Below are 14,890 nucleotides of genomic sequence, written 5' to 3' on the forward strand. Positions count from 1 at the left end.
ATCCCAGACATACATAAATAAACAGGCAGCTGTTTGCAATTTGCATTTTATCAGTTTTGAAAGAGCACAATGTTCTTCCTGTGTCTTATTTTCAGAATTTGCATTTTATCACCATTGGCTCCCCACTATATACTATGGAGTACTTCAATATCTCATTCTTTGAATTTTCATTTTTGATTGTAAATCAGATGATTGCTGGCGCTTTTCTCTTTTCTCATTTTCCTCTTCTCTCAACCTCCAGGTTTATTTACTCCCATTTCTTCTTGGCTCTGATAACAAAATACACAAAATACTTGATTTTTTTTTCCCACACTTTTGTCTGGGGTGTCATCATGAATTGATTATACATACATACGTACACACACACACACACACACACACACACACACACACACACCCATGTTAACTACCATGAAATCTAAAGTAAAAAAAAAAATTGGGGTGCTTTAGTCATTCAATTTTAAACGTGGCTTTCAAATTTACTAGGTTTCTTCTCAATGTTTTGGAGTGTTGCATTTTAGATGGTGGTTGGTGAAAGACTGATCTAATATTGCATGAAAGCCTGCATTAAGGGGATGCCTAGAGAGAATGGAATGAACATTCAATAATAGGAAGACAAACTCTCCATATTCACTCTGCTTATCCCTACCAGGATGCACATGTGGCCACAAGAAAAATGTAGCAATGGAAGTCTGGCCACCTTTAGCTTGTGTCCTTGATTCTCATAGGCAAACAACCTTTTTCTTTCCTCCTCTCCCCTCTACACCCATGTAACATTTTCTCAAAATGCTCCTCTGGTCCTTTCACACTCCTGTGCTCTTGGCAGTGGTGCCTCAGAGGAACAGGCGAGTGGCAGCTTGTGCTTTCCTCCTTCTCTCTAGCAATCCGTCTGCCCACTGGGAAATGTCCCAATGGCTGTTCTGTGCCCCAGCAAGAAGATGCGTGGGAAAATAACACAGGCTAATCTTTCTCTTTTCGTTCTGAGGATGACAGCAAAAACTGGAAAGGATGAATTTAGAAGTTACGAGTTTCCCAAAAGCATGTAAGAAAATAAATGTATGCTTTACAAAATACTAGATATTTCTTTTATAAAGTATTGTATAGTATATAAAAATTTGTATATATAGTACATACAATATATATGCATAATAGATTACATACATGTAAGATTATACAAGTAATGTTTGTATAATATATAGGCATAACATTTATGTAAGATAATACATATATGTATAATCGATATAATAATATAGTATATGTGCATAATATATATTACATATATGTAAGATAATACAATAGATATAATATGTAATATTGTACATGTATATGTTAAATTTAAGTGCTCATTCCTGATGATGTAATAGACCTTTGTATGCAAGTTCAGTTGAATTAAGTGATTTCTTAGCCACATTGCTTTCATAATTGAGCCACATTTAAAGGCTTTCCTTGGAGTTTTATTCCTCTCCCAGACTCTGTGATGCCCTTCCTAATTTCTGGGATGAGTCAAGGAGAATGGGCCACAGAGAATACATAATTTTAGCAGACCTGTTGTAGCTGTGTCTTGAGCTGGATAACCTTCCTAGGGTTTCAGAACTTTAATGTGCACCCTGATCACCTGGCCATGTTAAGATGAGATTTGGCCACGGCAGGTCTAATATAGAAACTCCACCTTTCTAATAAACTCACAGGGATGACATGAAAACTCATCCTCAAGATCATAATTTTGTGAACAAGCGGTTGTTCCCTGGGAGCTGTACTGGTTTCTACTCATGTCTCTGTTAGAGGCCATCTGTTGAGATTACAGCTAAGAATCACCCTCACCCCAGTAGAGTTAAACAACAAGCACTTCTTTGTGAAGTTCAACCCTTCCTTTGCAGCCCGAATGCCTGTATCTTCACTCCCAATCTCCCTTACAAAGGCTCACTCCTCACTGAGCCCCACAGGCTCAGTGGATTTTTAAGGACCTGCCTTCAACCCTTTCTGTGGAACAGTGCCTGACTGTTCCTGAACCACATGACACTGAGACATTTTCTCCAAAGCTTTTCTCCCTATTCTGCACCTAAGAAGTGCAAGAGAGCTCTGCATAGATGCATAGATTCTACACAAATAGGATGTACATACTCACATGCCAAATGAAGTATGTTTCCGACCCCTGATATTTCTATGACTACTGTTTAACCATTTGCTTTGGGGAGGAATAAAGGGTCACTGTGGTACAAAGGTAACCACCCTGGCAGTAGTAGAGCAAAGTCCACATTTTGAGCATTCCAAAGGCATTCCTCTCTGATGAAAACCACACCAAGAAAAACAGTAACTTAGAAACGCTCATTTCCTTCAAGGGTTCTCATCCTATCCTCTTTTTTTCCCTTTCTCTCCTTTTTCACTTCCCTTTCTAATTAAGTTTGATCACACATCACAATTCAGCCAAAGTTAAGAGAAAATGTGATCAAGTGAATCACACTATATTAACATTCTTTTGTAGCACATTTTGGTTTGTTAGATTAGGGGGAGTGTAGAGCTATCCCTACTGTATAAACGAATGCAGATTCTGGGTGCTGACTCACAGCTGAAGTCAAATGAGGTTGTAAAAAGGGTCACATAAGGTGTTTACCTTGGAGAAAGGAAAATATCTAGTGATTATGTGAACCTTCAAGAAGAACCCAGTATAAGGGATTGTGGATTCCGAATTATTTTAAAATTTCTAGAATGTCCATTTAGATATAAGTTCTCTATCTGAATTATCTCTCCAGAAAGAGTCAGCTGTGTGACCAGTAATTTATATTCACTGTAACTATTTTCTAAGCCAATTTGGACATCAACATATTTAGCAAAAGACTCACCTTTAGTCACGACGCCTACAAATGTATAACTTGAGATTTCCAGCATTCCTGTTCTCTGAGCAAAATGTATACCAGCAAGAATACACATAACCCCATTCTTAGTGATCAAATTATGCACTGATAGTCCATTCTAGCCTACATGTGTCTCTGCTGACTTCAGCAAGACAGTGCCTTGTTTATACTGCTAACACATAAATATGTAAAGCTGAACACCATGGGGCAACGGAACATTATCTTGCCACTGTTTCAGGGACTATTAATTTCCTCCAGGCTCATATTTCGGTGATCTTGAAATCCTTTTCTGTTTTAAGTGTTCTAAAATCTGGCTTAGAACTTGTCATTTATTTTCAGAATGACATGGCACAGTAAAGCCACTAGTGTGGATTTACCTGGATCTATCTTTTCAGTTTTGGAATACGTTTTTGAAAAAGGAATTCTTCTTCGCCAGGCCGAGCCATTATATGACGTTGACATATGTTTATCTGAGAAAATAGAAAAAGAAGACTGCTAGAAAATATTACTGAATTAAACAATTATATCCCAAGTGCATTTTAAAAGCTATAAACATCACAGCAGTCAGAATTATCCTTCAAGTGTTTCCTCTACCATTTGAAAACAAGTGAGTTGATTAGATCCAATTATATGATCTTATATGATCAGCAAGCATAGTTGCAGATCTGTTAATCTACAGTTCACTTACTTAGATAAGGCTCTATCCCATGAGGCTACTCTAGAAGACAGAACAGTATCTAAATATAGCATTTCACAGCCTTTCTTCTGTGACTTATCAAACTGGCTTACTAATGTTTGGAGAGGTCATGAACTTGAAAGAGAACACAGAGTAGGTTTTGGGGTGGTGAGGGGGAGATTGAAGCCCCAGGAAACCAGAGCAGGTCGCACACATACACACACGGGGGGGGGGGGTGGAATTCATCTATAAAGTCATGGGTTTTTTTTCTTGACTCCCCAACATTGTTTTATTTGAGTTCTCAGGTTATTACTGCAAGTCTACCAGTCTCAGAACAGGACTCACAACAATACCAAGACTTTTCTTTTTGGCGTGTGTCATTTTTGTGTATTGCTATTTTCGTGGATGAGGCGCACTCAGTTCACACGAATCCAGACTTTGACAACACACTGTAGGCATGATAGCTCCCATAACTGTCATAGTGTTACAGCGCAAATAATCAATATCATAATGGTAATTAAGTCAAAAGTTTCTTCCATACACCACTGTATTCTAAAACAAATAATTAAAACGAAACGTCTGCCTAAGTTGTTAAAGACTGACATAGAGCCTTTAGCTAAAGTTTTCCATAAAGGAGTTCTTGACAGTTGGTACTTCCAAAATCCGGTGTAAATATAAAGCTGCAGTGTGAGTTATAGCGAACTGATCAGCATTTTGTTAAGTCGGGAGAACTGACACCCAGCTTCAAAAGTGCAAAACTCATCTCCAGCAGGAAGAAAAAGCGATTCTCCCCTGTGGCCTTGTACTTCCTGACATACAGCATGCCTTTGCCTATTACATGATGAAATGATTTAGAAGGCCATGTGGGAGAGACGAGAGGTTTGTCAGAAATATTGCAGTTAACCCTCGCACTAACCCTTTCCAAAAGTAATCACGATGTCCTCAAGAAAAGCCAGGGTAGTAGTCTGACAGTAATAATTGGACAGTGCACTTAGTGGAACGAGAAAATGTCAACCACGTAGAAATAATCCTCCCTAGCGAAATAAAACTACCCAGGGCGAACAGAGTGCAGTGCGTGGAGGCAACGCTTTAGGGGGGCACGGTGTCAACCCATCAGCACCCAGCGTGAGTATTCTTCTATGGCCTTTAAATCATGTGCACGACTTCTCTCGGATGAGATCCTCTGGCTACTACTGAAGTTCTTACAGTGATGCCGGCCCAGGAAAAGTAATCAGTCAAGATCCACTTCCCATGGGGGAAATCCTACACTAAGTTGGAGTGCACTCGAGAGAACCACATCAATAAAGAGCCTCACCTGGACAGAGGTTGAGTTTGGGTTCCTTGTTGACATCAGCTTTGTTGTAGGACGCACTCGTGGGCCTGCTTCGGGGAGGGGCGTTCAGTGTGACAGTTCTTACTGCATCTCTTTGAGCATGCATATAGGATGCGTTCTCGGCATTCCGGTTTTTATTATGATGATGGTAACTCATTTTATGTTTGGGATTTGGGATGTGCACTGCTGCAAAACGAAGGAGTAGAGCTGAGGGACAAAACTGGCCAGAGGCATGGTTGGTAGAAATACACTGCACGTGAAGAACGGGGCATCAACACACAAGACGATCCAAGCTAAAGAATGACTCAGTTCAGAGAATTGGGCAAACTTTAAAGTAGACCCTCCGTTATATGAAAGTGAAACATTATACTTAGAAATATCAAACACGTGGACGTTCTACCTCTCCGCATTCCAGAGCCAGGAAAATTCTTTGGTTCGTCATAAATCCATTTTCTTTTCTTCACACCTTTAAAATGAGGCTTCCTCACTGGCTGGACATCATTCACTGAGAGAAGACACAAATTTCTTTTTACAGTTTTTAAGAGAAAATTTTATCGGAAAAATTACTGAGGTGATAATTACATATCTGTGTGTTCTCACATCGACCAAAAAGCACCACACTCTAAAACAAGCTTGTAAAACCAAAGACAACTGTTTTTTTTTTTTTTAAGTATCAAGAAAAAAGTCCCCCTTGGAAACACATTAATGAGAGAAAAACTTTTTGATAAATTGCTTTTCTTTAAAGAAAAAAACAAAACAAAAACAAAAGCAAAAAAAAAAAAAAAAATCCTTATTGTTTCCCAAAGGACTGTGCAGACTCTTCATAAAGAACAGAAAAGTGCACTCCACTCACAATTACAAATCGCAGCATAATGCTATTTTAAGGTCATGATTATTATCTTCAAAATAAATCCTTTTGTATTTTCTGAGCCTGTACTACTGTTTCTTTATGCATTAGGTTAATGCATGAAGCACTTTTATTGAATTTTGCCTTACTCTGTGGAGAGCGTTTTGAGGCTGGATGCACAGATAGTTTGCCCAAGGAGGCTGAATTTTAGAAACTGTAAGATTCCAATCATACTTAGCCCACATTTTCTGCTGATGCACCCACATCACATGCATTCTCAGTTTTTTCAAGACTTTCTAAGGAATATATTTCAGAGACCTTAAGACCAATTTCATAGAGGCATTCTGTTATTTACAAATGACCACAAGGAAAATGAGTGTCCCCATAAAGATTACAGTGAGCCTCTATTAACAGGCTAATGGATTCGTCTTTGCCTTAGCCTTCAACTTCAGCTTAAGCTTCAAACCCTCAAAATCTTTGCCTCCTCACCATACACTGTCTCATGTCCCGGACTCCCACACATAACATTTTAACATCTAAAATTGTAACATTAAGATGAGTTTCCTGAGGGAAGTAATTATCATTCTCCTCCAGTGCCTGAGGACCAAGAATATTGAAATAGTTCAGCAAATAAAACAAGGAACAGGGGGTATGTGGTGGTTTAAATAATTATGGCCCCCATAAACTCATAAATGTGGATGCTTGTTCCATAGGCAGTGGCACTATTAGGGGGTGTGGTCGTATTGGAGTAGGTGCAGTCTTATTGGAGAAAGAATGGCATTGAAGGGGCGGGTTTTGAGATCTCGTAAGCTCAAGCTCCACCCAGTGAGGAATGTAATCTCCTCTTTCCTGTGTATCAAAAAGGTGAACTCTCCTTCTCCAGCACCATGTCTCCCTGCATACTGCCATGCTTCCTGCCACAATGATAACGTGGCAACAAACTAAACTTCTGAAAATACAAGCCAGCCTCAGTGAAGTGTTTTCCTTTATCAGAGTTTCTTTGGCCATGGTGTCTCTTCAACAACAATGGAAACCCTACGACGGGGAAGGAGAGCAGAAACCAAGAAGAACCCCCCTTAAGAAGTAGCTCAAAGCACCACGGCCGAGGAGAAGCCAAATCAAAAAGAATGATTCACAATAACCATAAAGCTGCCAATATATTACAAGATGGACAAAATCCAACATGATGTGCCAGCGACTTTCTGTTAAGGCGGTTTGCATTCTTGTCAATAGGCACCTAAGCTAGTGCATATAATGGACGACCTCCTTCATCACAATCTGTACTCCAAGCTTAAATATAACATATGTTTGCTACTTGTTGCAGACATCTCAGGCCATGCTTTCCCCCCATTCTTTCTTATCCTTTGTTTCCTTATTCTATTTCAAACGAGAAAAGTACACCTGTAAGAAGGTGATCGAAGAGATAGAACTACTGTCTTACTTGAAGAGGGGTTCTCTCTGCTCTTCATGCTGATGTTTTCAGTGGCATTTAATACATGTGTTGTGGGCACTAGGCGAGTAGTTAGAGGATGCTTTGGATGAAGGCCATTCTTGCTTTCTTCTATGCGAATCAAGAGGATAAAATGTCAGTATCAGAAGCACTTCCGATGGGTGCACCTATTACGTGTGTGTGGCATTTTCTAGAGGGCCTGGGTAAAATGTTCTAATGGCCAACCTATCCAAGTACTGATGAAACATTTTTTAAAAATCTAAATTTAGCGACCATTTCAATGCAAAAGTGAGAATTCCACACCATGAGTTTAACATCTCATTGGGATTATTTTAGTCAATCACATTTTTTTTTTTTTTTGAGAAATGAGACCATTTGGGTTAAGTTCTCAGGACTCTTTCAGTGAAACTACATTCATTTTCCCTGTGCATAGCAGAGGGGCTATCCAATAAACTCTCCCCAATTATGAGAGTAGCCTAAATCTGGGCTGTTTCACATAATCTCCAGTAGCCATGTGTCTGTTTATTATAGTGCCATTGAAAAGCTTAATTTAGAGCTTTTTAAACTAGGCTTTCATACATAGATAGTGGCCTTAAAACTAGCTTGGTTTTTTCTTTCTTTACATGAATTTCATTAATGGATTAGACATAAAAACTTAGCTCCAAATATGAGTCAGGTTTTCATATAGATTTTCCACTGAATCACTTGACACAAATGTTTTTTGTCCTCTGGAAGCACTGCCAGCTGTAGACAGGTGAAGAAACACAGAGCTCTAAAGCAGGTGTTTATTAGAGCTAGAGCTCAGGTTCTCAACCTGAGGGTCACAACCCCTTTCCAGGGGGTCGAATCTCAGGTGTTCTCCATACCATATGTTTACATTATGAATCATAACAATATGAAAATTACAGTTATGAAGTAGTGGTGAAAGCCATTTTATGGTTGGGGGGGTCACCACAACATGAGAATTTGTAGCAAAGGGTTGCAGCATTGAGAAGGTTGAAAAACACAGGCTGTGGTTAGCAATTATTGGATAATATGTATGTTATTCATAAGAATGAATCTCTTTGCAGTGTCTATAAGGAAATTCAGTCATTCTGCTTTAAACTGCTAAAACTTGAAAGGTCTTCTTATTGCTTTTTAAGAAGGCTGGTCACCTCATAGCTGGAGGACTCCTCCAACAGACAGACTTTTCAGATTAGGAACCAGGCTATAAAATATAAAACAATTAAGTATACAGCCAGTCTAGAGCCTTGGGGTGTCCTATTTAGTGCTTTTTGATGTATTATCCCTTATTACATTTGGTTTTCATAACAGCTAAGGTTCGTGGTTAATTTCTCTACAGATGGGTCAATGTTATAATGTGATTCAATTACCTTTGGTATTTGAGCATTTTGAGATGGTTTCTTTGTCTTCAGCTAATGCTTCACTTTCATCGACTCCAAGAAATATGATCCTCTGTGGAGCACAGCAGTCGCCTCCTGGAATAAAATTGTACATTCAGGGCCAGCAAGAGCTAAAGGAGGCACATGACTGACTACCTTTCAAGATAGAAATGATCTTCACGATATCTTTGTTTTCTCTAACAACGACCTTTAGATATAGTCATGGCACATCTAACTTACCTTCCATATTAAATCTCCAGATACATGAAGGCTGTTTCATTTTACCCAGGGCTTCTTTTTTCAAGATAAACATGAAGAGTTGCTTTAAAGACCACATATATAATTTATGGTACATTCACCATGCCATTTATTCTATTAAGCAAAAAATCTATTTGTTTTGAAAATCCACTTGTCTTTGTACGTGAGAGATATATTTATGTATAAATGTACACCTGTGTGCATGTGTGTATGTGTGTATATGTGTTTTTGTGTGTGTATATGTGTGTATGTGTGTGTAATGTGTGTATATGTGTGTTTGTGTTTGTGTATATGCATGTGTATGTTTATGTGTGTATATATGTGTATGTGTGTATATATGTGTGTGTATGTGTGTATATATGTGTGTGTATATGTGTGTGTATGTATTTGTGTGTGTATATGTGTGTATAGTATGTATGTATATGTGTGTATGTGTATGTATGTGTGTATGTGTGTGTGTGTTTGTGTGTGTGTATATGTGTGTGTGTTTGTGTGTGTGTATATGTGTATATGTGTGTGTGTTTGTGTGTGTGTGTGTGTGTGTGTGTGTGTGTGTGTGTACCCATGCTACTCGTGCATCATATGTAAAGGTCAAAGGGCACTTTGATTTGAGGTGTTAGTCTCCACCTTCCACCATGATTGATAAGGAGATTCTTATTTGCTGCTACATTTTCAGGCAAGCTCTCCTGCCAGTTTCCAAGAATCCTGCTATCTCTAGCTCCCACCTTGATATAGAAACACTGAGCTCACAGACATGTACATTCATGGATTTATGTAGGTCCTGTAGATCCCCATTCTCACTGTCAAACAGTTTGCCTTCTGAACCATCTGGAGCTCCTAAGTAACCTTCTTTGAAAATACTATTCAAAGGAGGATGTAGCTCAGCAGAGGATCTCTTGCCAAGGATCTAGGTCAATCTCAGTCCCCACTCTGACAAAAGTAAACGTGAAAAACATGATTATAGAACAACCTGTCAACAAAATCAAGATGTCTCTGGGGGTGCAACAGTGGCTCTTATATATTAAGGTGATGATCTATTTGGACATTAAGGCCTGCTCACAGGAGGGAATTCATGTCTGTGTAATGAAAACCTTGCCAACTTCCTGTGACTAGTAAAGTCATGGAACCAATTTGTTCCACTTTTCTAAATCAGTAAGGTTTGTAACTACATTCTAAAGACATATCATAATACACAAGTAAGTATAGCTCTCACCCCTCATCAGTCTCAACAGATAAGAGCACTGACTGCTTTTCCAGAGGTCCTGAGTTCAAATCCCAGCAACCACATGGTGGCTCACAACCACCTGTAATGGATCCGCTGCCCTCTTCTGGTGTGTCTGAAGACAGCTACAGTGTACTTATATATAATAAATACATAAATCATTAAAAAAGGAAGCTTCTCTTTACAAAAAACAGTGGTCATTACAGAAGGTTTCACTGGTCAAAGCACAGGGAAGCACAGACGGTGGGGTGCCCAGCCTCAGACACATCCCTAAAGTACTCCCTACACCTAAGGCTCAAGGGACATTATGGAAGAGGGATATAGAGTCAGAGGGCCAGCACATTTGCTGGCAGTATTTTCTATATATGAGAGTGCAACTGCACTCGGGAAATCATAACATGGTCACCCAAACAAGTCCTGCACAATGACAATAGCAACTGAAATATCAGCACACACGGTCCACCATCGATGACGAGCTGGAGGTAGTTAAAGGCTGCCTAAGGCAGGCCGCTGAGAGGTTATCTAATCCCAAGACATTGGTTTTAGACTCAGATATATTTGAGCAACAAGAAGTGAACTCTGCAATTTGTATGCATGCATACATATATACATACATGCATACATAACATACATATATTCATAGTCACGTGTGTGTGCGTGCGTGTGTGTGTGCGTGTGTGTGTGTGAAAAACCAACAAAAAAGTAACTCATGAATGTGAGGAGTGAGAGGACACAGTTGGAGGGGGAGAAGGACAGAAAATAGAGTATTCACCTGAAATGTTCATAAACGTTAAATAAAAATAGCTACTCAGAGCCTGGCCCAATTGCCAGCCGGAAAGGCGGCTCGTACAGGCTGAGAAACTGGTGAGTGGGAGACCTAGGCTGCTGGGGAGCAGAGGGATCTCTGCGGAGTGCACACGGAAATGGCACCCCCTGCCCTGACCTGCCCTGTCCTCCCCGATCCAGTGACCGGGAACAGATCTTAGGAACTTCTGTTCCCACCCAGAGACGACTTCAGGACACAGAGCGGAGCCTGGCCCACCTGCCAGCCGGAAAGGTAGCTCGGAGAGGCTGAGCATCTGTGACCAGGAACAGATCTTAGGAACGTCTGTTTCCACCCGGAGGCGACTTCAGGACGCAAAGTGGAGCCTGGCCCAGCTGCCACCCAGAACCTGGGCTGCCGGGGAGTAGAGAGATCTCTGCGGAGTGCACACGGAAAGTGTACCAGGGACACAGACCAGATACAAGGGAAAGGCAAGAACATATCACTGACAACAAAATGGCAAGAGGAAAGAGAAAGAGTATATCCCAAGGAAACCAAGACAATCAAGCAAGACCAGAACCCAGCTCTCCGATAGTAGCAAACATCGGAATTCCAAACACTCCAGAGAAAGAAGACACAGACCTGAAATCATGCCTCAAGACGCTGATAGAGTTACTTAAACAAGAAAAGGAGGAAAAGCAAAAAGATTCAGAAGCTTTTAAAGAAGAAACAAGAAAAACACTCAAAGAACTCAAAGAACCAGAGGAAAACAGAACCAAAGAAATAAAGGAATGTAAGAGGGAAATTAAAACAGAAATTGACACAATAAAGAAAACGCTAAAAGAGATAACCCTAGAGTCAGAACACCAAAAAAAGAAATCAGGAGTCACAGAAGCAAGCATTTCCAACAGATTACAAGAGATCGAGGAGAGAATCTCGGGGGCAGAAGACAACATTGCAAACATAGACAAAACAGCCAGAGAAGATGCAAAAAAAAAAAAAGCTCCTAACCCAAAATGTCCAGGAAATACAAGACACAATGAGAAGACTGAACCTAAGGATAATAGGAATAGAAGAGGGAGAAGAGTATCAACTAAGAGGCACAGTAAATATCTTCAACAAAATCATAGAAGAAAACTTCCCTACCCTCAAGAATGAGATGACCACGAGCATAAAAGAAGCCTTCAGAACTCCAAATAGGTTGGACCAGAAAAGAAATACCTCCCGGCACATAATAGTAAAAACATCAAGTGCCCAAAGTAAAGAAAGAATACTAAAAGCAGTAAGGGAAAAAGGTCAGGTAACATATAAAGGCAGACCAATCAGACTCACACCCGATTTCTCAACAGAGACTATGAAAGCTAGAAGAGCCTGGACAGACATCATGCACTCCTTAAGAGAGCACAAGTGCCAGCCCAAGCTGCTATACCCAGCAAAACTATCAATCACCATCGATGGAGAGACAAAGATATTTCAAGACAAATCAAAATTCACACAATATCTGACCACAAACCCAGCACTACAACGAATTATAGGTGGAAAACCCAATACAAGGAGGGAAAATACAGCCTAGTAAAAACAAGAAAACTCCTAAACAAGAAAACTAAAAGAAGAAAAAAACACAGACACAACTCAACCCAAAAAAGCAAAAATGGCAGGAAACAGAAACAATTATTCCTTGATATCTATTAACATAAATGGTCTCAACTCCCCAATAAAGAGACATAGACTATCAGACTGGATACATAAACAAAATCCAGCCTTTTGCTGCAAACAGGAAACTCATCTCAGAGACAGAGACAGACACTATCTCAGAGTAAAAGGGTGGGAAAAAAACTTCCAAGCAAACAGCTCCAAGAAGCAAGCTGGAGTGGCTATTCTAATATCGAATAAAGTAAATTTCCAACCAAAAGTTATCAAAAAAGATAAAGAAGGACACTTTTTACTCATTACCGGGGAAATCTGTCAGGAGAAACTCTCAATCCTTAACATATATGCTCCAAATAAAAAAGCACCCACAGTCAAAAAAGAAACTCTACTAAAGCTCAAAAAATACATTTCACCCCACACAATAATAGTGGGAGACTTTAATACCCCACTCTCACCAATGGACAGATCAGGGAAACAGAAACTGAACAAGGACACTGCAAAACTAGCAGAGACTTTGAACCAACTAGAATTAATAGATATATACAGAACATACTATCCTAAAGTAAAAGAATACACCTTCTTCTCACTACCCCATGGCACCTTCTCGAAAATTGACCACATAATTGGACACAGAACAAGCCTTCATCGATATAAGAAGATTGAAATACTCCCATGCATCCTCTCAGATAACCATGGTCTACGGCTGGTCTTTAACAACAACAAAGACAACAAAATGCCCACATACACATGGAAACTAAACAACGCTCTGTTAAAGGATAGCAGGGTCAAAGAAGAAATAAAGAAAGAAATTAAGGACTTTCTAGAATTCAACGAAAACGATAACACAACATACCCAAACCTATGGGATGCAATGAAAGCAGTATTGAGAGGAAAACTCATAGCCCTAAGTGCTTCCAAAAAGAAGCTGGAGAGAGCTCACATCAGCAACCTGACAGCACAGCTAAAAGCCGTAGAACAAAAGGAAGCAGATATACCCAAAAAGAGTAGACGGCAAGAAATAATCAAAATTAGGGCAGAAATAGACCAAATAGAAACAAAAAGAACCATTGAAAAAATCAACAAAACAAAGAGTTGGTTCTTTGAGAAAATCAACAAGATTGATAAACCCCTAGCCAGACTAACTAAAGGGCAAAGAGAGAGTATCCAAATTAACAAAATCAGAAAGGAAAGTGGTGACATAACAACTGAAACTAAGGAAATTCAAGAAATCATCAGATCCTACTACAAAAATTTATACTCCACAAAATTGGAAAATCTGGAGGAAATGGACGAATTCCTAGACAGATACAAGGTCCCAAAGTTTAACCAGGACCAAGTAAACCATCTAAATAACCCTATAACACCTAAAGAAATAGAAGAAGTCATCAAAAGCCTCCCAACCAAAAAAAGCCCAGGTCCGGACGGGTTCAGTGCAGAATTTTATCAGACATTTATTGGGGATATAACACCAATATTCGCCAAACTATTCCAAAAGATAGAATCAGATGGAATATTACCCAACTCATTTTTTGAGGCTACAATAACCCTCGTACCTAAGCCACACAAAGACCCTACAAGGAAAGAGAACTTCAGACCAATCTCACTTATGAACATTGATGTAAAAATACTCAACAAAATCCTTGTAAACCGAATCCAAGAACACATCAAAACCATCATTCATCATGACCAAGTAGGCTTCATCCCTGGGATGCAGGGATGGTTTAACATAAGGAAATCCATCAATGTAATCCACCATATAAACAAACTTAAAGACCAAAATCACATGGTCATCTCACTAGATGCTGAGAAAGCATTCAACAAAATCCAACACCCCTTCATGTTAAAAGTCCTGGAAAGAACAGGAATCCAAGGCCCATATTTAAACATAATAAAAGCAATATACAGCAAACCAACAGCCAACATCAAACTTAATGGCGAGAAACTTGAAGCAATCCCACTAAAATCAGGGACTCGACAAGGCTGCCCATCTCCCCCTTCCTATTCAACATAGTACTGGAAGTCCTGGCTGGAGCAATTAGACAGCAAAAGGAGATCAAGGGGATACAAATCGGAAAGGAAGAGATAAAAACATCACTCTTTGCCGATGACATGATAGTGTACTTGAGTGACCCCAAAAATTCCACCAGAGAACTCCTACAGCTGATAAACAAGTTCAGCAAAGTGACTGGATACAAAATTAACTCAAACAAATCAGTAGCCTTCCTATACTCAAAGGACAAACATGTAGAGAAAGAAATTAGGGAAAAGGTACCCTTCACAATAGTTACAAAAACTATGAAATACCTTGGTGTGACTCTAACTAAGGAAGTGAAAGACCTGTATGACAAGAACTTCAAACCTCTAAAGAAAGAAATTGAGGAGGATCTCAGAAAATGGAAAGATCTCCCATTCTCATGGATTGGAAAGATCAACATCTTAAAAATGGCCATTCTACCA

At 39.6% G+C, this 14,890-nt stretch overlaps 1 protein-coding gene across 2 annotated transcripts in view; it reads right to left on the reverse strand.

The window, feature by feature from the left end:
• Window positions 1–243: 243 nt before the first annotated feature.
• Window positions 244–14,890, reverse strand: part of LOC308434687 (uncharacterized protein C12orf50 homolog) — a gene marked incomplete at both ends in the record, with an annotated part of 32,763 nt that continues 18,116 nt past the window's right edge. Inside the window, 6 exons of one of the 2 annotated variants that reach the window (XM_080935066.1) lie at window positions 244–269; window positions 3,230–3,322; window positions 4,844–5,047; window positions 5,262–5,366; window positions 7,150–7,269; window positions 8,532–8,636. In XM_080935066.1, coding sequence (XP_080791192.1) covers window positions 244–269; window positions 3,230–3,322; window positions 4,844–5,047; window positions 5,262–5,366; window positions 7,150–7,269; window positions 8,532–8,636 — 653 coding nt within the window. The remainder of the gene's footprint in view (window positions 270–3,229; window positions 3,323–4,843; window positions 5,048–5,261; window positions 5,367–7,149; window positions 7,270–8,531; window positions 8,637–14,890) is intronic. The other variant, XM_080935067.1, reaches the window with a different exon arrangement.

This window comes from Micromys minutus (assembly GCF_963924665.1).
Source record: "Micromys minutus genome assembly, chromosome: 22".
Taxonomy (NCBI): Eukaryota; Metazoa; Chordata; class Mammalia; order Rodentia; family Muridae; genus Micromys; species Micromys minutus.